The sequence below is a fragment of the Eulemur rufifrons genome, chromosome 15, assembly GCF_041146395.1.
Source record: "Eulemur rufifrons isolate Redbay chromosome 15, OSU_ERuf_1, whole genome shotgun sequence".
NCBI lineage: Eukaryota > Metazoa > Chordata > Mammalia > Primates > Lemuridae > Eulemur > Eulemur rufifrons.
This window is the reverse complement of record NC_090997.1, coordinates 15,264,627-15,287,614: the sequence shown is the minus strand read 5'-3', so window position 1 is coordinate 15,287,614 and position 22,988 is coordinate 15,264,627. Positions and strand designations below refer to the sequence as shown.

At 37.1% G+C, this 22,988-nt stretch overlaps 1 protein-coding gene across 4 annotated transcripts; it reads right to left on the bottom strand.

The window, feature by feature from the left end:
• Window positions 1–1,137: 1,137 nt before the first annotated feature.
• SLC25A27 (solute carrier family 25 member 27) lies at window positions 1,138–22,934 on the bottom strand. 4 transcript variants are annotated; one of them, XM_069488193.1, is made up of 9 exons: window positions 22,649–22,934; window positions 19,901–20,092; window positions 18,084–18,168; window positions 15,304–15,426; window positions 12,571–12,683; window positions 8,772–8,856; window positions 7,386–7,478; window positions 6,689–6,796; window positions 1,138–1,414 (listed from the first exon to the last, which is right to left on the bottom strand). In XM_069488193.1, the coding sequence occupies exons 1-9, from the start codon at window positions 22,749–22,751 to the stop codon at window positions 1,381–1,383; spliced, it is 936 nt and encodes a 311-aa protein (XP_069344294.1). In that variant the 5' UTR covers window positions 22,752–22,934; the 3' UTR covers window positions 1,138–1,380. The 4 variants fall into 4 exon arrangements, with proteins under 4 accessions (XP_069344294.1, XP_069344295.1, XP_069344296.1 ...); XM_069488194.1 differs by having other exon boundaries at window positions 1,138–1,515; window positions 6,694–6,796; XM_069488191.1 differs by lacking the exon at window positions 1,138–1,414 and adding an exon at window positions 1,471–1,667 and having other exon boundaries at window positions 6,694–6,796.
• Window positions 22,935–22,988: the final 54 nt, after the last annotated feature.

The following is a 22,988-nucleotide window of genomic DNA, read 5'->3' as shown; positions in this document are numbered from 1 at the left end:
AGCCATCCATCCAGAAATGCCCACTGTCTGAGGTTGGGGGAGCAGGTGCTACATAGGTGAATCTGAAGAAATCTCTTACCTTTCTAAAATAAGAATAGGGATTTGATTCAAAGATTGGAGACATAACTGTACACCGCAGACAGTTCATACTTATCACTTTTTAGGCAAGAAGCTTTGTCAAACTGAATAAGATTCAGGCTACTGAGAGTTTTAGTGTGATTTCTGAATCCATCTCTCTGTCTCTCTAGAGCCCTTAGTGTTTAGGGAAAGGAGATAAAGGATGCATGTCAGAGTGGGCTAACTTCCTCTCAGCCTTGCTTTTAAAATACCACTGAAAGGCTGATGGCCACAAAGGTGCTTTATAAAGGACATAGACAGCTGAATTTTAATCAAATAAGTTACAATTCTTATATATTAAGATTCTTTTTTTTTTTTTTTTTTTTTGAGACAGAGTCTCACTCTGTTGCCCAGGCTAGAGTGAGTGCCGTGGCGTCAGCCTAGCTCACAGCAACCTCAAACTCCTGAGCTCAAGCGATCCTCCTGTCTCAGCCTCCCGAGTAGCTGGGACTACAGGCATGCGCCACCATGCCCGGCTAATTTTTTCTATATATATTTTTAGCTGTCCATATAATTTCTTTCTATTTTTAGTAGAGATGGGGTCTCGCTCTTGCTCAGGCTGGTCTCGAACTCCTGAGCTCAAACGATCCGCCCACCTCGGCCTCCCAGAGTGCTAGGATTACAGGCGTGAGCCACCGCGCCCGGCCTATATTAAGATTCTTGAGAGCTAGTGACATATCTGAGTTGTAACGGGATATACGGGATATATAACAAGGCAAATTCTCCTCTCTGTTTTCATCAAGATTCAGAGTCTGTGGCTGTCAGGGAAAGTCATTAGCATATGCAGTGCAGTACCAACCAATTAACACAGATCTAACGAGAGGGCACTGACAGATCAGCTTCTTTCCTTGAAATCCAAACATCATCTCAACTTGATTTCTTTTTTTCACCCTCCTTGGCAAGAAAAGGAACATGAACTTCCTTCAACTCTAGAGAAACTCAAAATGTTTATTCGTAACTCATGAATTTCTATTCAGCTCCCTTTAATTTACAATATGTACACTTTAACAACAACAGAAAAATGAATTGTCAAACTTCAATTATAATACTGACATAATAGGTTAAATGTATTTCTTAAGCACTACATATATATTCTTCCACATTCCTATCGTCTACTTCAGATCTGAGATGCTGGCTCCCTCCTGGCACTCCTCCTCTAGGCAGGCTCTTCAGCACAGAATAGCATCTCAAAGGCCAAACCTTCTCGCCCAAGGTGAAAGTGGTCAGGGTTCGATTCTTCTTTAGAAAATGCTGTGCTGGGTCTCATTGGGTGGCCTTGGGGGATCCGACCAGATCACTTTTGGACAAAAAGAGGAGTCAAAGAGAACTCGGGTTTCCAGAGAAAAATAAAGTGCTGCCCCCCTATAAATCACAGTCTCTGTGGAGTACAGTGTCTTCCTAAAGAGGTAGAAATAATAGGGGGGGTGTGTTGCAGATGCCCATATTTCAATAATACTGAACACTGTATCTTTAAGGGCTTAAAATGGACTGACTCCACTCATCTCTCTGATTTTTTCATAAGTAAGCCAGAACACCAGTGACCAAGGGGTCTGAAAGATTAACCAAAGAAGTTAGTGCATATTTCAAAGCAATTATAAATATTCTACATATACGCATACATATCTTGAATGACAAAGTCATTTTGAATCTACTTAAGCTGAAAACAAATATTTTTGCATTTCACTTTGTAAAGCACTTTATAATTTACAAAGCATTTTCATGTTTTATTTATGGCAGGTTTCTCTAGACAACAATTTACAATAGAAAGGTATTACTATCCCTATTTTTTAGATGAGGACACTGAGGCTTAACAGTCAAATACCTATTAGCATGTTGTAGAGCTAGACCACAGGCTTCTGTTTTCCATCCCCAGGGTTCTTTTATGAACCATTAATGGCTAAAGGGCTAGAACTCGGGATGCCTGAATTCCAGGCTGGGCTCCTCTACATGCAGTTTGTAATATGGAGCATGTCAATAAGAAACTTAAGTACTTGAAAGCGAGGAAGGCAAAAGATTACCCTTTGAGAGTTAGGTCATTAAACCAACAACTGATGTCTCACAACATATATATAAAAATTCACATTAAATAGAGAAGAAAGCTTCCAGCTCAGAAAGGCTTGACTTTAACTTGAATGAAGGTGCAACTATATCTAAAAGAATTATAAAAGGATAAGGATTAGAAGAAGATGTAAATACTAAACATATAAACACTAAAGACACAGAGAGATATCACAGGGTAAACACTGGAACAGAGAAATGGTGCCTTGGATCTAATAACAGTTGTCTGGTTCAGTTCTGATCAATACTGATCAGAGAAGGACTCTATCATACTAGAGAAATAAACATAAGCAATCAGAATGTAAGATGTATTTGGTTAGTTTGTAAAGCAATATTTATGTCATATGTGTTTGGAAATATTGAGCATATTATATTAGTAGACTGAGAATTTATTAAATAGTAGATTTAGGAGAACATATCTTGGTTAGTTAAATGAAGACATAATTGAAATAAAGAATATAAAGATAAAGTAAAGATAAACTATATTCTTGTGACAACTAAAATGAAGTGAGCCAAGGATATAGCTGCAGTCAGATCAAGGAGGAAGAGGTCTTAGTTAAGAATGGTTTATGCAATCATTCCTAATTGCTGTAATAATCAGTCTTTTTCCTCATGTTAACAATATTATAGAAAGAGAACCATACGCAAATGAAATAAATATTAATCAGGAACTGAGCAAAGCAAGGCCATACTACCTTGGTACGGAGTTTAGTTTTGAATAAAGAAAGGGCAATAATATAGCCAAAGAACATGGGTAGTATGATAAATGGAATTAACTGATTCTCTATACAGGAGGGCATGTGGGCACTAAGATCACTTGCTGACTTTCTCACTGCCACAGTTGTGACCACTGTAAATGATTAAAGTGCATATGAACCCATGTGGATTCCTCTGATCTGTCTTTTGCCATAAAGGCTGGAAAGAAGCAGAGGCAGAGTCCTTTTCCATGCCTGTTATGGTTGAGGCTGAACACATAAGACCTCTCTTGGGTTGAAGTTCTTAAATACTAGGTTTACAAATAAGCTCTTCCTGTTGTGATTCTGTGTTTAGCAAGTAACTTTTTGATTATTACTTGGGTCCCCAAATAGCTTGAATTTAGGAGGAAACACACTGGCCCGAGGACTTGAGCATTCGGATCATTTGCCCGATGTGTTGTACGATGCGAATAAGCCAGATATTCTGGCCTGATCATCAGTTTCAACGGAATCAGCTGAGGCGAGTTCTGTATTTTTCAAGGCTGATTTACTTGGAAGTGCTGATGAGTCAGATTTCTGAACTCAACGTCACATACTATGGCAAACCAACAAGGAAATAACACGTTTGGTGGTTAGCCAGCCTGTCTCTGATAATACCCCTCTTAACTACAAACTGTCTCTTTTAAAACTTCTGTGACTAGCTGCAGGATCTTGAGCAACTCAGTATTCTGTATTATGAAGGAGCATGGGGTTGTGAGTGGAATAGACCTGCAGTCAATTCCCAGCTCTGCAACATGCTAGCTACGTAAACTTGAGCAAGCTCCTTACACTTTGAGCCATGGTTTCCTCATCCGAAAAAATGAGGGTAACACTACCTGTTTTACTAGGTTCTTATAAAAATTTTAAAATAATTAATGTATGTAGAGCTTGCATGTGTTACGTACTCTTTTTTTGTCATTTATATTATACTTCCTGAGTTTCATGTAGAAAGAGAATGGGTCAGATCAAGTGGTCTCATCCTTTGTATTTGGATATTATCCATGCCCTTCATCCCCACAACCCTGATTTTGTGTTTCAGTAATAGTCTCACCCATCCTCCTAGCCTCCCATACTAGGAACATAAAAGTGTCATTTTCTTTTTTCTGTCCCTCACCTTCCACATATAATGAGTTACTTACCTGTGGAGTTAACTATAAATCTCCCTAAAATCTATCTTCTCTCCATTTCTACAATCATCCAATGGCTAGACCACTGCTAAAACTTACTTTCTTATAACCTAGCTTTCAATGTATCTTCTATACTACTTCCAAAGTAATCTCAATGACAAACAAATCTTGGCACATTGCTCTCATGCTTAAGCAGGTGCTTGCTGACTAGAGGATGAGGACACTGACTACAGGTGACAATAGGGGCTTGCTGACTATAGGGTCACACCGAAACTATTAATACTAAGCTGGGTCCACAAGGTCCTGCCCAACCTGGTCCTTAAGTATTTCTCCAGCCTTGTCTCCTACCACCTCCCCTCTGAGGACCTATTTTCCAGACACACTGAATTTTCAAACATAACAGGCCGACACATGACACGATGCCTATGCTCATGTTGCTCCCTCATATTTCTCTTGACAAATGCCTACCAATGCTTCAAAGTCCAGATCAAATATTGGTACTGTGAAGCCTTTTGTGACTTCCCAAACACAGTTACAGCCATTTTTACTCTACTATCTGTGTTCTCAGAGTATCATTCATACCACTGGCAGAGCACTAATACAACCCCCCTTAGTAAGGCTAAGTTCTCTGGCAACAGGCTGCCTGGATTTGATACCCTGAACCACTAGTTATTATAATAATCACCTTATCCTGCTCAAGTTATTTAGACTCTTTATGCTTTTGTTTCCTCCTCTATAGAAGGATAGGATAGCAACCTACTACACAGATTATCGGGAGAATTCAATGAGTTAAGCCATAAAAGTGATTAGCAGTTTTAGCTATATATCAAGTGATTTAGTAATATTTATTATTTCTGTAATTTTAAATATGTATACGTGTAACTTCTACATCTCACTGTAAGCCCTTCTAGTGCAAAAGTTCTTATTCCTTAGCGTTACCAGCACCTCTAATAGCATTTGGTTCATGCAAGCCAAATCAAAATCTACCTTTCCAGTAAGAAAAAGCCACAGTTTTGACATAATTTTAAGGTATAATCAAGACCATCAAAAATTTTTTTAACTCTGGTACACTTTTGTATCAGATATTGCCAAGGGCTTTGGCCATTAATTTCATGTTAATAAATAAATACCTACTATCCCTTAGTGATATTTATTACCAAAGCTTCAAATACCATCTCTATACAGGCAGTGCTCAAATCTAAATCTTTATTCCTAAATTCTCTCCTAAGATTCAGACCAATGTATTAAGTTAGTCATCTAGACACCTCTACTTGGATGTCTTATGGGTATCCAAAATATCACGTATCCACTTATTTTACCCCCAAATCTTCTTACCTGCAAATGATCCCTATTTAGGAAATTATATCATTATCAGTTGGCTCAGGGCAGGAATCTGGGAATGAAGCCTGACTTTTCCTTATCTTCTCCAACCATTCCCCCGTCCCCATCCAATCAGTCATATTTCTATTTCCTTTCTACCTCCTAAATTTTTTTTTTTATCATCTGTCCCCACATCATACTCTTGTCCAAGTCACCATTATCTCTCATTTATCACTATTCCTGCTCTTTTCCCAATATACATGGCAGCCAGAATGATTTCTCTAAAAATGTGGATGATATCAGGCTGGTGCCATCACTCTTCTGGTTCATATGGCCTTCCCACACTGATGTCTGTCTCTCTCCACCAGGTCTCTGTGCCTTGGCCTGCTGGGTTTCCTTCGGTTCCCTGAACTCATCGTGCTCTCTGTCCACTCCAACTTTCCCTATAAAGAGAATGTTTCTTTCTGTTCTTTTTACCTGGCCAAGTCCTACTCATTCTTCAAATTTCAATTCAAAATCCATTCTCCAGCGAAGTTTTTGTACCTCCCAGCCTAGGCTGTACTTATTTGCTATATGTTTCTATAGCACCATGTACTCGTCCCATAACACTCATCACTTATAGCTTCTTATTCAAAGCTAAGCCCTTAGTGTAGGGCTTTGCATGGCATACTTTCTCAATTAAATATATATATATATAAATATTACATTATATATAACATTATAATATATCACGTTAATTTTTGATTGCTTGAATTTCTAAACCCATAATTCATTATTCTTTCAAATGTTTTCTAACTTACAAAAGACATGAGTCTTTGTTTTTATTTGCTATATTACTTAAATAAGTCCATCTAATTCTATATCTTAGTTCACTTCAATAAAAAATAATACCTAAACCAAATAAAAATGACATAATGGTTTCTTACTAAGCAGAGTTTTGTGGTAATAAGTATTGAAGAGTAATACAACATTTGCCATCAAAGTAACAAATTTTGTTTGAAACAGTAAAATTTTCATAGGAAAGGTCTCTACCGTAAAATTTGTATACCTCTCCCAAACTACTATATTAAAATATAACTAAATAGATTACTAAAAGTTTTACATCACAGAAAATCTATCCACCTATTCATTAGTGGATGTAACTTATTTATTTTACCTTAATCTACCAAGGAAGGAGAGGTAAAAGAAAACAAGAAAAGATTTAAAAAAGAGAGAAAGGGCCTTGATTTTGGGGCCATGCTGCAAACCAGAAGAGAAAAGGGAAAAATACTTACAGATTAAAAGTAATTTAAGTACAAAGAAAAGAAAAAAAAAGGAAGTAAAAAACCTAACTTTACCATTCTCAGCCAAGATGGTAAAAAGCCTTTATATAGACTCATGAATCCTTCACCTTGAACAGCCTGAATCAAGCAGTCTGTTGATGATTTATACAAAAGTCCCCTACAAAGAAAACAAGACAATTTTATTAAATTTCTTCTGTGTAAAAAGATGTATAAATAAAACAAAATGGTCTAAGGAAACTTACTATAAGTTAAATATTTTCTGCTAGTTTAGAACAAATAATATCTGTGGTTCTATAGATATAGTTAATTCTTTTGAGCTTAAAGATATTCTCAAGGTTGACTATTCTGATTCGTCCCATCCTTGGTCTTATACTTAGAATTCACTCCCCCTGATTTCTTCCAGAAAGAACATACTATTTTATACCAAATAAAAGTCTCCATGTTACCTGTAAGTCAGAAGCTTCTGAAGAAAGTGCTCTGTAAATTCTCGGCAGAGTATACTTTCAAAAACTCTTTGAAAACAATAAAGTCACAAGGAATACCTTGTGTCTAACTAATGTAACTGTTAATTAGCTTATTTCCCCAAACACATGGCACTTTTTCATTGGACAAAGAGCAGGTAATTGCATAAAAACAATTTTCTCATTGAACACAAAAATATCAAGAATAGACACAGGAAAGGATCTTTAAAGAACAATATTATTATAGCCACTGAAGCACATGAATATGGAAGACTTTCTATCTACCTTCCTTGTTTATCTCGTGGTTGATTCATTATTCGGCTTTTGATGACATCGGCTGGCGTTCCCAGAATAGAAGCTACTAGTCCAGAACATAAACTATAAATACAAGTAAATGAAATGGAAAGATAAGATGTAGTAGTTTCTATTTTAAGAAAGAGTATTTGATACTTAGAAAGAATACCAAATATATTATTATATATTCTTCGTAATAATGCTCTTTTAGCTTAAAATTAATGCTAAATTAATTCCTTAAAGAGGTAGAACAAAATAAAAACAAAAGGAATGTCAGTCAAACAGTATGCACTGAGCGCCTGCTGGTGCCAGGCATTCTGTCAGGGAGTGAACAGAGGAGGTGAGACCTTGTCCTCGAGGAGCTTATGCTCTACTTGGAGAGAGGTAGAGGAGAAATAAATAATTTCAGATGCTGATAAGGGCTATGAAAAAAAATGGGGAATGTGATAGGGAGAAACTGGGTGACAGGCAGTCAGGGAAAGGCTCTTGGGGTGCCAGCAGAATTGAGTGGTGGAAGGATATGCCTACGTGACGACCTGAGGGGAGAGTATTAGAAGCAGATGGCATAACACGTGCGAAAGCCCTGAGTCAGGAGTATTCTTGGTGTGTTTAAATATCTCCAAATATCATTGATTTGACATTATTAATATACTTTTGAGATTGTCTAAATAGCATAAGGAGGGTTCTAGAATTAAAAACAAGATCAGAAGCTAAATGAAATCACTATAATGTCAAGGATAATGGACATTTATAAAATTATTCTAACAGATAATTTTAAATTGTGTTACAAGGATAGTAAGGTATTGTCCCTTCCTGGCATGTCCTTCTTCTTGTCTCTGTGAAGAGCCAAAGCCCTTCAAAACTCTTATCTAACTCTACTCCTTTTGTGGGTCCTGCCAAGTGGTTATTTTTTCTCCCTCCTCCGAACCCTAGGGTAACCAGTCACTTTCTTTTAGCATTTACTGCACAGTGTTTTAATATTTGGAAAGTTCCATGGGCAGGAGTTGAGTTTACCTCTTTTGTCCCCACTGCAGGGCCCTGAACAGTGCCTTTAACATAAAAGGTGCTCAAACACATCTGTCAAACTGAATTGGAGAGTCGATCATCAGAATCTGTTCCTGGGATGGCCCCATCAAGGTGTAAATATTTGGGAGGTTTATTCTTATATATCCTGCAACTTCATGTATCTCGTATCCATTTTAACTGTAACAAACTTTAAGAAAATCACGCTTTATAAATGTACTATAACCCTTCTCTAACGGTGATATCACTAGATTCCTAATTAAAAGAGCCTAAATGTTAAAATTTATGCCAAATATGGAAGAAAAGGTAATATAGAAAAAAACCAGAAAAAGTCAAACTAAAACAATCACTTACCTTGACAAACCATGAGTCATGATATTGTCCTCCAGTGGTGTATTCAATACCAAGTAGTGTTTCACTGTATCATAAGTGGTTAAATCTGGCAATGGAAAACGAAGGTTTAACTATTCATTCATTCAACAGTAAATGTCTTTTGTGTCAACAATATGCTAGGCTTGGGGCAGGAATGTGTACCAGGATGAAAGATATTACTCTTATTTTTAAGCGGAGGAAAGCAGAGCTACAGATGGAGAGAGAGGAAAAGAGGAAGAGACATTCAACTGTATCATTTGAACACCTGCATACTGCTATGTGTAAAGTCTGCTCAACCCCTGGGCCTTTCATTATTTGAGCTGATAAATTCCTTTTTTAGCCAAAGTTAGGTTGAGTTGAGATCCTGTCACTTATAAACAAAAAGTCCTGACCGTTATTCCACACTGACCCTTTTCTACTTTTTTCTAATGACAATAAAGAGCTATGGGAGGATTTTAAACGGGGGCGGGGGGAACATCACAATGCTGGAGTTCTATAAAGACAACACACACTAAAGTACAGGGAAGTAAACTGCACTGAACCGAGAATGGATAGGTCCATTTGATCATTCACCAAACAAGTGCGTGCATTTATTTGGCACTATCATGGGAACTGCGACAAAATGAACAAACAAGTTCCTGCTCTCTGTTGGGGGATGAGACGATAAATAACGCAAACTACATGGCATTTCAGATGGTACTTGCTCTTAAAGTAAATGCTCTGAAGACAAATAAGGCAAGGAAAGGGGAGAGGGAGTGCCAGAGAGCAGGGAGGAGCAGTGTATAAGAATTTTAAGCAGGATGATCAGGGGAGGCCTCTCAATAGGTATCACTTGGGCAGAGACTAAAAGGAAGCATGAGAAAATAACCTCTGCAGATATCAAAGAGAAAGTGTCTCAGGCAAAAGAACAGTGTGTGATCTAGCCCTGAGGCAAGAGTCAGCTTGGAAGATTAGAGGAACAGCCAGAAAACTGGTCTAGCAGAAACAGAATATGAAAGAAGTAGCAGAGTCCAGATGTTAGAGAGCATCAGAAACCAGGGGAGGGTTTTGAGCAGAAGAGGGACTACCCTGGGGTACTGCTTAATAGGTTCAAATAGTTCTGTTCTGTTAAGAGTAGATGGTAAGGAGACAAGGCAGATTAGATAGGAGACTACTGAAATAATCCTGCCAAGAGATGATGATGGCTTAGATAAGGGAATTGTGGAGCCCTGGTAGGATTCTGGATAACTTCTAAAGGTAGAGAATCAACAGAATTAGCCAGAAGATTGAATATGGAGTGAGAGAAAACATCAAAGATGACTGCAAGGCTTTGAGTGTGAATAATTTAACACAGTAACTGTCATGTGAGTTGTATTTAACTCACACTAGTTTTGAGCCAGGGGCCTCATGAAGTATATATAATTCACATGTCTCTTTACTTTGGGAGCCGCGTGGTACACAGGCAACTCACGCTGCCATGCTATAGCATACATGTTACACGATGGGTGGCCCCCTGGGCAAAATCTTGCAGTTGGTTCGTGAAAATCTTACTTGTTGATATACTTATTGTTATAATTAATACTGACAATTTAATTCTAAACAATAAATTGGTTTAAATGAATAGAAATCAATAAATTTCATTTTTCTATTTATGTTTACTTTAAATTACACTTGAACCTGACAAGTTAGGAAAAACACTTTACCCTTATGAACTATTTTTCAAGTTTTCGCATTACTTTTTACATTACTAATTTTCAAGTTTTTATATTACTTTTTTATTGAAAACACACAGAAAACATAAAATAACAAATTTTTCATTAAATTAGAAAGGATCATATTGTTTTTGAAGTTCTTATTCTATTTTTGTAATAAAACACTGTGGCCCCAAGGAAAAAATTTTTTTCCAGTGTGGCCGTCAACGTGTTAAAGGACAGAGCTGTTATTTATGGAGATGGTAAAGGTGAAAACTCACAGTTTTAAAATATTTTAAATAAGATGATAGGCAATGGTGACCTTGAAAAAACCAGTTTCAAAGGCATGTGGTAGATATGGACAGACCAAAGTTAGGAGGCTTCTGTAATGGTCCAACAGAAGGGGATACAAAATACTTGGACAAAGGAGTACCTCTAGGGATGGAGAGAAGTGTATGAATTTGAGATATGTCTGAAAGATAGAGCTGACTAGACTTGGTGACTGATTGCATATAAGGTGCAAGTTAAAGGAAAGAGTCAAAAATCATGCCTAGGTTTCTGGCTTGTACAACTGAAAGGAAAGTGATGTATTTTGAGATTACAAATAATGGATAAGGAAGTGGTTTGATAGAGGAGTTTGATTTGGACACATTCAAAGTGATCTACTTGAGATATCCAAATGAAGATTCTGAGTAAATAGCTGGAACTTGGAAGAGAAATCCAGGCTGCAATAGATTTTGAAACAACAAATTGAGAAACTACAATCAGAAAGATTTCCTGAAGATCAAAATATCCACCACTATGATGTGGTAGGCTTAGATGGACTGAAATAGCAAAATAGAAAACAGATTTACTTCCTCAGATATTTAAGTGCTATATTTATGGAACCCTTGAAAATGCCATTTGTCAATTTCTTGGAATCATGTAATTGGTCTTAGAAAGGATTCTTTCATTGATTACTTCATCCATCAAATGTTTATTTACTACATATGAAGGACTGGGAAAATAAAGATGAATAACACATAGTCCTTGCCTTCAAAAGGCTCATAATCTAGTGGGAGATATAGGCAGATAGTAGCAGGCAATGAAATGAGATACAAGCAATAGTAGCAATAAACACAAGGGACTACAGAAACACATAAAAGGGCATCTAACACAACAGGATATGGAGAAAGGGATTGTGGCAGGTGCAGGAAAAGTGAATTGGCGAAGAAGAAAACTACATAGAAGAAGAAAGAGGACAAAAGGTACAAAGGGAAGAACAATGTGGTATGTATAGGTGGTGGAACCTTTCCGCTCATGACTTTCTGCTTTGCTCTTTGGAACAGAGTCAATGAATTTCTCAGTTCCCTGAAGGCACAGGCCGGATTTTGTAAACATTCTATGTCATGTTCCAAAATTTTCACTTTATTCTGTGTGTGGTAAGAAGGTAGTGGAGGGCTTTGAGGACACCAGTAACATGTTCAGATCTGTGTTTCAGATAAATCATTCTGGATACAGGGTACATGTTTGAGGATGTAGTAGGAAACCAGTTAGACAGCTGTGGCAGTGGTGTAGATGAGAGGTTTTGGTGGTTGGTATTGTAGAAATAGTCATTTTAAAGATACTAAAGTAGTAGGTATTGAAGGGTGGAAAATGGTTAAGAAGTATTTAGAAGACAGAAGACATTGGTAAGTGAATATGGGAAGTGAGGGGTAGGTATGAGTTAAGGAAACATTCAGGTTTCTAGCCCAGGGTGCTGGGATGTATAAGATGGATTATTTAGGAATAGGAGTAAGGATATAATGACTATTAGATAGTTATATATATCAGTTTTAAATTTAAAGGCAGGTCTGGACTGTGGAGGAGACCTTAGAAAAGTCTAGCCTTGTCCCCTTATTGCCACAATTTGCCTGTCCTATGAAATCCTTTTCATGCATAAAAGTAGAATAAAGTGAAAATGCTCTAAAGAAAATATTCAATTATAATATTACAACATCTATGCAGCCTATCACCAATATACATTCTTAAAAATAATAAAATAAAACTTTTCATTTACCTGACATAAGTGCTTATAATTACAATTATTAAGGCAATTACGACTTCTCAGAATTCAATAAAGTTTCCATTACCTCCCATATTCACCAGCGCTGCTCTTTGTATATTGGGCACCCAGCCTGCCCAAAGCCCACGTACTCCTCCTTCAGCTAAGATTTTTGCAAATGCATGATGCACGCCACGAAATCTAAGAAAAATAACAATAAAATGTGAAAACTCTATGTACTCCTGTGTACAGAATGAAATGTATTGGATAAATGTCACCTATAGCTGTTATAATTTGGATACAATAACATCTTATTTATCCAGAATTATTAGCAATCCATATAAGTCTAATTTCCAGATAAATTTAATAATCCTTTAGGAAAAAAGGCAACATTTGATTTAAACATTGTTAATGAAAATTTTTTATAAATTATCATCCTATTCTTCTCAGCTTATTTAACAGATTAAAATATCTTTCTTGATATTTTATATCATCAGTGCCCATATTAATGATAGGAGGAAACAGTAGTCTGATAACTCAGAGTAGTTATCAGACTTCTGGATTAATTTTACTGGTGATACAGGGGGACCTGCAAATTTTTTAATTTTACCAAAGAACATTATAAAACCATTGACTCTCACATAATCTCATAAAACAAATGATATTTTTAGACTAGTACAAAGGACAATCTTATAAGAGTTCTTAAAATTGAACAAGTTTAGCTTTATGAAAATTTACTTCGCTATCCTTATTTTGCTCATTTTTCTGTAGACAGGTGAGGAATGGTCCTAAAGCAGGAACCTACTATGGAGACCTTTAGCATAAAAGAAAAGTCTGGGCTGTATATAGTCAGAACAACCTGGACTCAGATGCTACCTTTACCACTTACTAGCTGTATGGCTTTTACTCAGCCATTACATTATCTGACTCTCACCAGAAAGATAATATGACAAATTAATTGGACATGAATAATTGTTGTTATGCTACATGGGAAGTTATAATCATGAATGATGATCATTGTAGCTAAAATGTATTAAGCACTTATTAAGTACCAAACATTTCATATACATAAGACATATTTTAATCCTGAAAACTCTATGAGGTATCTATAATATTATTTTTCCAGTTCATATGTGAGGAAACTGAGGCTTAGAATGGTCAAGGAATGTGACCATGATTACAAAGCTAAAATATGGTAAAGGCTGTCTTTGAATTCCAGGCTGTCTGATCCCAAGGTTCATGTTCTTTACTACAACATTAAATACAGTCAAACCAGAAATTTCCAATATTAGGAACAAAGAGAAGGAAAAAAAAAACACTGGGTTATCAGTGGATCCAAAAGTTGGATATTTTTGGATCCTAATAACCAGTTTTCTCCTTCTGTCCAATCAAGGCAGCATCACTTATCCCTGCTACTTATAGATGTTACAAGATGACAAAATGGGCCCTGGGATTCTGCAAACTACTTGGTTACGTCAGGGTGCTGTGCATGTTCTCCCTTTTCTGAAGGCTGAAGGGGAGCCTGGGCTGCAGCAGCCCAGCCTTATTTTTCACTGAGTTAGCTAGAGGAGGTGGGGAGTGGAGAGCAGTGGTCAGTGGTGAACTCCCAAAGATGGCCCCAAACCCTTTGCCCCTGGCTCCCCTGCAAGCCTGTAGCATTCAGAGGACTGTTCAGATCTCTTTGTACCCAGCTCAAGTCATCCTGTACTTTCCCTCTTTCCTGGGAAGGATCTATCAATCTGCAAGATTTTTCTGCTTGGAAATGGGCCAAGTTGTATTTCAGTAAATCGTTAAACATGAAGTCCTTTCAAGAAAGGCAAACTTCAATAATATAGAGTAATGTAATAGGATGATTTTATATCACAAAGCCATTATAAAAAAGTCTCTCACACACTAGGGAAAAAGAAGGCCTCAGGATCTGGAGAAATGGGACTCAATAAGGAAGTGGGAAAAATATACAAGGTTAACTTTGTTGCTACCTTCCTTTTTTCCTGGAGAAAGGGAAAGAAGGCAAGGTTGCTGGCACCAATGAGCCAGGCATGTTAACCATCATGAAAACATTTTGAGGAAGCCTCTTTTAAACATGAAAACACAGAGACCAGAAATGTTAAGCAACTTCAACAACACCAAGCCACAAAAACAAACCTGGGATTCACAACAGGGCAAATTTTAATGATCCAACTCTTTATATTAACCTACAGGAGGGGACAAGTCTAGCTGGCTTGGCTGGGAACAGCAGCAAAGAACTATGTGCACATATAATTTGTCTGGTAGAGAACGTGTACACTTCATCATGCAAAGAAAAGATCCATGCTGGTTATGGTGGCTCACACTTGTAATCCTAGCATTCTGGGAGGCTGAGGAGGGAGGATCGTTTGAGCTCAGGAGTTTGAGACCGGCCTGAGCAAGAGCGAGACTCCATCTCTACTAAAAATAGGAAGAAAGTAGCTGGACAACTAAAAGTATATAGAAAGAATTAGCCGGGCATGGTGGTGCATGCCTGTAGTCCCAGCTACTTGGGAGGCTGAGGCGGGAGGAACACTTTAACCCAGGAGTTTGAGGTTGCTGTGAGTTAGGCTGACGCCATGGCATTCTAGCCCGGGCAACAGAGTGAGACTGTATCAAAAAAAAAAAAGAAAGAAAGAAAGAAAGAAAGAAAAGATCCAGCTTAGTTCTCCTCCTAATGAATGTAACTTCCAAGTTAAAAGAATCAGAATTAATGTCTTTACTAAATATTATATGATAAATCTATTAGGTAAATGTTCAAAATACGATGGTGGCAAAGAGAAAAGGAAAGGTGTCCGTTAACTGGAGAACTTACCGCAGTGGTTTTCCTTCAAGTTTCCTCTTTCCTTCCATTTGCATCTGAACCTTCACTAGGTCGGTTGGATTGGCTAAAAATTGGCCAATAACACCAGCCATCATCCCTCCGATGACTGATTTCCTAATTGTAAAAGAAAATGCTTTTTTAAAAAGTTGCCATTAATTTTATAAATTTTATAGTGAACCAATACTGAGCTGGTACAGGCCCTAAGTAAGAGATTTAAGACAAAGTGAAGAAAAGGATAGACCCAAGTAAGTCACGGAGGAAAGTAGAGGTCTGGCTGTTTACTGATGGAAGGGTTAACGGACCACAAGGAGTTAAAGTCTGGAGTTATGGGCCTAAAAAACAGCATAGATGTAATTAGCCTAACAGACAAAGGCTGAGAAAGTCAGATTTTAAAAACTACTACTTTAGTAGTCTTCCCAGTGAAGGGGGTTTGAAAATATTTCTCTTTGAAAAAATTCTTTTCATTCCTAGACTCATCCTTCTGCCCTCTCAAAGCCAATGGTGAGCAAGACTAGACTTCGACATGCTTTGAAGCCATCTTCTTCTCTCCATTCCTGCGGCTCTTGTCTCAGGCAGACCTCCAATCACCTTTAACCAGATTATTGTAATCGTCTCTTGGGGAAAAGAGGTATTTCCTTTGCCTTTACTACAAAATAATTTGAAGAGATACAAATGGGTATCTCTTCAACAGAAAAAAGGGTCCTTCTGACCCCTACACCTTAGTGCCCCTCTACTGAAGCAATGACAATTACGAGTTTCTTCTATGCTTTCCCAGAAGTAATAATAATGGATTCACTGAAGGTTCATTATGTGTCAGGCACTGTGCTGCGTATTTTAAAAATAACATTTAATTCTCACATCAACTCTATGACATTAACACTGTCATTCCCTCTTTAGAGATGAGGAAACCAAGGCACAGAGCAGTTAAGTGACAGCCCACATCACACAACTAGTGATTGTTACAACCAAGATGTAAATCCAGATAGTCTGAGTGCAGAGGCCACAGTATTAGGCACTTTATTATGATTGATAGTTTGTGCAACACAAATGTGTCTGTGTAAGTATTCCTTTTTAAATGCACAGATGTAGAATGTCAAGTTGTATAGTGTTCTGTACTTTGTTTTCCTAATAGTGTATCTTAAAGGTTACCCCTGTCAGATCATATAGAGCTATTCCATTCATTTTAATATTTTCACAGCATTTCATTTTATGGATATACCATAATTTATTCAACTAGCATAACTTTAAACTAAGAAATCTGAACATTTACATAACATGTGCTAGATCCTGCCAAATTGCCCTCTATAGAACTTACATCAACTTGCACTTCCACCAACCTATGAGAATGCCTGTTACTCCACACAATGATAAGCATAGCACATTATGCATTTTTTTCCTCTTTGAAAATCTCATAACCACTCTCTCCTCTGTTTTTTACATGTGTCTAATTGTTTATTCATCTGTCTCTGTTTCTGTAAGTTGGTGGCAGGACTATGTCTTTTTCATTACTATAACCTCAGTATTAAGTATAAAACTGGCACACCATAATCTAATCATCTGATAAATACTTATCGACTGATTGAATGGTTCTGACTGGGTCAAAAAGACATCAAACCAACCCACCCTGAGAGTATACTTCATAGTGTAATATTTTCTTTGAACTCTTTACCTAGACTTTTCCCTTCTGGAGGAAATTCTAAAAGGCAAGGACTATTAATATTCTATTCCATCATTATTACCTCTGGGAAAGCAATTAGTATATCTTACTACCTTATAATTTTTCAAAAACAGGACCAAGAGATTTTTCCTGGAAGGTGAAGTTCTACTTACTGCCCTTTCCTTATAGTTGTGATTTGGATTTTTATTTTAACTCCAGAAAAGATATTAGGCATTTTTCTATGTTAGTCATATAAAATCTAGCTCATTCTTTCAATAGCTGTGTTGTGCTTCCTTGTATAAATATAACTTACTCAACTACTTCCAAATTGATATTTATTTATTTATTTTTAGATTTGCTACCATCAACACTGCTACAGTCAGTATCTTTGTGTACGTGTGTGTGTGCCTTTATGCACAGGTACAAGTATTTCTGAATGATTATAATCACAAAGAAGGATCTGAGTCCAAGGATTATAACTTTAAAATTTTTAACAGATAATTTATGCTACAAAAAGATTATGGTAACATACCTTTCCACTAACAGTTTGAAGTTAGTTTTAATTAATTCCCCTGATTACTGGTGAGGTTGAACATTTTTATGTGGTTAAGGAACATTTATATTTTTTTTCTTGTGAATGGCCTATTGCTATCCTTTCCTTATTTTTCATTGTGTTCTCCTTATTTTTATTTAAAGGAATCCTATGTATATTATTTATAGTAACATATGTTTTTTCTGTTTCTGTTATAAATATTACAAGCAATATGCACTTACATTCATCATCTCATCTAATCCCACAAAACAAACAGCTGATGGTAGGTATTACCTCTACGCAGAGAAAACTAAAGATAAAAAGGTAAAGCAGTTTTGCCAGGTTACACGGTAGTAGAGCAAAAATTTGAGCCCATCTCTGTTTATACATGTATATACACGTATGTCTGTATACAATGTGCAGTAAATGATCAATTATTTTGGGGTTTATATTATAATTATTTATCATTTTAAGCATATAACTTAAGGTAATTTTAGTACAAATGTATAATTTTACATAAATCTAATGGATAAACATTACAGCTTTGGGGCAATAACATATTATTTTCAAAATAAAACTTACCAAAGGGGATAATGCTTATCTTCACTTTTGCCAAATACAACCTCTCGGAGATGTTCGTAAGTGACCATTCGACCTCCAGAGTACACTGGGAAAAATAAATAAATAAATAAAAATCATTAAAAAGGCAGATTGAGCTACATGTTTAATAAAATAAGAGTACATTCTGACCTGGCCTAGTCAATCTCTAGCTGTGGCTTTCTCTCACGAGCCCTGTGATCCTGATACATGGGCTCCTTGATGTTTCTGGAGGTGGGGCATGCTCTTTTAAGTCTCAGGCTTTCCCATACACTCTCTGATCTTTCTAGAATGGATTCTCCCTTCTCTGCTTTCCTACTTCTTCCTAGTCTTTTGAGACTCAGCTCAATATGTTTTTCAGAAAGTGCTCTCTGGCCTTTTCCTTAACATATTGATTAGAAATTAACTTGTTTTTCTTCCCCATCTTTCCATCAGACCATGAGCTTCTCTAGGCAGGCTCTGTGTGTGTTTTGTTTTTGTTTTGTTTTTATTACTTCAAATGCCCTATTACATACCTTGGTGCACAGCAGACATTTTCATTGAATAAACATATATAACTTTGTTGGAGAATTTATTATATTAATGTAATATTTTCCAGTCAAGTATCAAACATGAATCTTAACTGTAAAACAATATAAGGTGGTCAACAAAATACAAATGAAAATAAGTAAAACTCAAAACAATAATGGGATGCAAAGGAGAAAATATTTAAAAAGAATGGATGACAAAATCATTACAATCAGCATAGTATTCATATAGAAAGCTTTTTTTTAATATTTCAAGACATTAGATGAAATATTTAAGATATTCAAAAAAATGTACAACATGCAAAAACAGTAACATTCTCCATGCACAATTCTGGATAGTTCTCGATGATACACTCTAATTTACTCATCTGAGGAACTTGATCTTTAAAAATATTACATCAGTATGTACTAGAACTGGGCACTTTTCTGATCAAGGGTCACTATATGCTTAAGGAAATTATATGAATATAAAGGAGAAAATGTCACAGCTTTCCTACCTCCTTTTGAAGCCAAGTTTATGTTCTCCTGCCCACAAACTAAAAACTCAACAACTCCTATTGTTGTGAGTGCCACTTTGGAAACGGAGCAGAAAAGTCTTCTCATGGCATAGTTACTACTATCTTCCTTTAAGAGTGACTAAAGATCCACATAGCAAGTTAGGTAGGCTGGGGAACTGGGGCAAAATTCACCTATGTGGCCTTTGCTCTATTGCCAGAGTCGGATTAGGCAGTGCTCCCTGCTCTCTTTCAGAGTAGTCTGGTCTCAGACGTTTGGGACAGAGATTCACAAGATTGGGCATTGTAGCAAATATATTTTAATTTTCAAAAAACATGAAAAATTTAAATCCTGTGTTTAAAGTTTCTGAAGTAGAGAAAATTATTATTCATTTTTTCTTCCAAAACTTTTGTGAAACTTTTTATTAGGGAAAATTTCAAACATATTGAAAAGTAGAGAAAATAATATATAACTCCCTCTAATCTACCATTGAGACTTATCTATTGCTAACATTTTTGCCATATTTGCTTCATTTTTTTTTTTTGCCTAATTATTTTAATGTACTTTACAGATATGACAGTTCATCCCTAAATATGTCAGTATGCATTTCTAAAACTTTAGGACAATTGGTAATCTTTCCCTTCTTAAGAGACTGTAATATTCATTTATCATATCAGTAGAGAAAAAACTAGTTGCTTTTTGGACACAGTTAAACAGAAAAGCAGAGGAGACAAACACAGAACTCATAACAAACTTACCAGCTAGAATCAAGATAAATACCTACGTGTCTGTAAATGGCGGGTGTCACTCCTTGCCAAAGCTTTAGAAAGCCTTCCTCTTGAATGATCCCTAGGGCTGTGCGCACCATGCCCCTATATGGGGCAGATTCTCTTGCACTGTCTCCCAACCGAGCAAGAGCAGCTTCTCCTTGCATTTGGAGTCGAGTTTTTGTGAGATCGAGGGGAAAGGTCGCTAACACAAAAACAAACGAAGGGAAAAACCCACAACATTCAGAGAAACAAATAAAAATCCTAAAATCATAGGACCAATATTTTACCCAGATAGGTGGCTTTCAAATTTTAGAATTTATCAGAATAAGCTAGGGAGATTTTTTTTTTTTAATTACAGATTTCCTAGCCTCATGCCTGTGGATTCTAATCCAATAGGTTGATGAGGGTTTAGAATTAGTTGATTCTCACTCACTCCCAAATTTAAGAATCATTGGACAAGAGCACCCCAGATCACCAGCAAAAAATTAAAAAGTGACAAGCCTTGGGTTCTTTTATTCAGAAATTTCAGTTTAAATCTACTTTAGTCTTTAATTTTCACTTTCCAATGGAAAATAATTTAAAGCATCCATATTCCCTGGCATCCCCTTGACTGTAGCCAGGATTGTTTAAGATCTAACTTCAGAATACTGTATATTCTTATGTACCACGATAAATGCTAGATGAAGCTGGATTCCATAATTTCATGGGTGATATTCACATACACATGAATCACTTACTTGATGTTTGAGATACAGAAGATATAATGGAGTTTACAAAGTTATCTTTTATATACAAGGGTCACACACCAGTACTCTTTCAATTAAGGCATATATTGAATTGCTTTTCCACTACTCATGGCCTCCTTATAAGTACCAAATATATTTGTAAAAAAAAAATGTTTTATTTAAATTTTGAATTGGAGATAGACCTTTTACTTTAAAACAGTTAAGCTAATGGGCCCACATATGGAAGTTCAAGCTCATGAATTTATAATATAAAATGTCCCAAATGATTGAAATAACATTCAGACAAGTTCATGAACATTAATGATATTACATAAGACTTTTCTATGATCACCACCTGATACAAAACCCTAGTATACCTTTTCTAAGAGAAAACAGAGTTGATGGCAGGAGGGAAGAGAATATTAAATCTTACCACTGATCTTCGGAAAAGTTAATATGTTGCTGATAGTTTCTCTAAAACAGAAGTAGCTTGCATATAGAAACTTCAAGCAATGTTTTATTGATATACGAAATCTGAAAAGTCTTAAGAAATAGGAGCCTCTATATTAGCACAGACTATGTTTCTCAAAATAATTTTTGTTTTCTTACAGGCACTTAAATAATTTTTCAGGTTCCTAAATGAATTTGTACTCAAAACCATCCATATTTTGATTCCCCTGCCTCCCATCCCTATGCCCCACACAATTCTCTCCATGAATTTTTAACAGGAGGAATATTCCTGTAAAGAAGCCATTGAGTCACATCAATTGAAAAAAAATGGAAATATATCTAATCATTCAGCAATCTGCTTTTAGATTTTTTTAAAAAAGTTGATGAATTTTATTTCAGTAAAAACAATGAAAAATAAAAATTCTCTATCAGCTTTGAAAGGAGAGAGAGAGAAAAATAGAGGGGCCAAAGGACAAAAATGAAAGAGTAGGGAAAAAAACAGATCATGTGCTTGCTGTGCTAGAGATACAAAATAAACTCATTTAGAATAGGATCGACTAACATTTACAAATGTACATTTACAAATGATAAGGCCTCAGAACTGTTCCTTTTTTCTTATTCTTTGTTTTAAACAGGCAAGAAAATTTATGGGTAATCTTAAATGGACAGTTAAGGCTTCACAGGGAACACATAGGCACTCTACTCACAAAACTCTTGGAATAAACACCACTTGCTCATTCAAGGGCATCGTGATTCCACTCTAGGTGGCCTCTGAAAGTTTTTCTCTGACTCGTTTAAGCAGATGTAACTGTTCTTCTTCCATATTCTATGACACCTAATAATATCTTCATTATAATAAGTATTCCATTGTAATTGTCTTTCTCTGACTATCTCCCCATCAGTCTATAAGAAGGTCAGAACTGGGTCTTTTCAACTATATATCCATAGTCCCTAGTATTGTAGGAATTATAATAATGTCTCAATTAATGGGTGTCCTGCCTTGAGTTTAGCACTTATATATTACTGACTTCTCAGAATCCTACAAGGTAAACACAGTATAGATGTGTTAAGCTCAAAGAGGTCGAGTAATGGGCAGATGTTAGAATAGAATGCTCAATAAGTGATAGGTCCTACAAGGTAGGTCCACAACTTAGACCCAAAAAACAACGACACACTGAGGTTGTGTAATAATATAAATCACAGAGATTCAATAAGGATGAAAACTGGATTGTGTTTTTAAAAAGGTCATCCTCACGAAAGGGAAAATGATTCCTATAGAGGAACGACAGCTCATGAAGCTTCTCAAAGTGCACATTCAAGAACAATGGCACATCCCTGAGGGAGGTATCAGACGAAATTAGAAGGAAAACACCTTAGAAACCTCCAATCCCTTCTCCTCTCAAAACTGGCCTTCCCCAACCCTGCAGCATCCGCTAGGCAGGCGTGGAAGAAGAGGGCGCAACCTCCCGGGATGCGCACAGCCTGGAACCGAGCCGCCCGCGCGTCCCTCCCCCAGCGCAGCGCCACGGCGACTTGCCCGGGAGGCCCTGGCGTGGGCAGCCCAGGCGTGGGCAGCCGGGTACCTAGCTCGGCCACGGTGGCCGCGCAGCCGGACAGTAGGAACTTGCTCGCTCGGGGCCATCTCTGGGCGAGCGGCAAAAGCCTCTCATCCTCCGGGACGGACATTCAGCAGCAGGACAGGACGACAACGCACCCCTCCTCGCCGGTGCACAGCGCCGCAGCTGGCCGCCACCCTGCCAGGGCGGCCCCTGTTCAACCCGCGAGTGGCCGGGCGGGAACCATTTCCCCCGTTCGGCTCGGCCCGGGAAACCCACAGCCTTCCTAGCAGTCTCAGGCTGTAGTGGTCCAGCGGCCCCCTGAAACCCGCCCCAGAGCACGAAAACAAAGCAGAACCCACTAGGC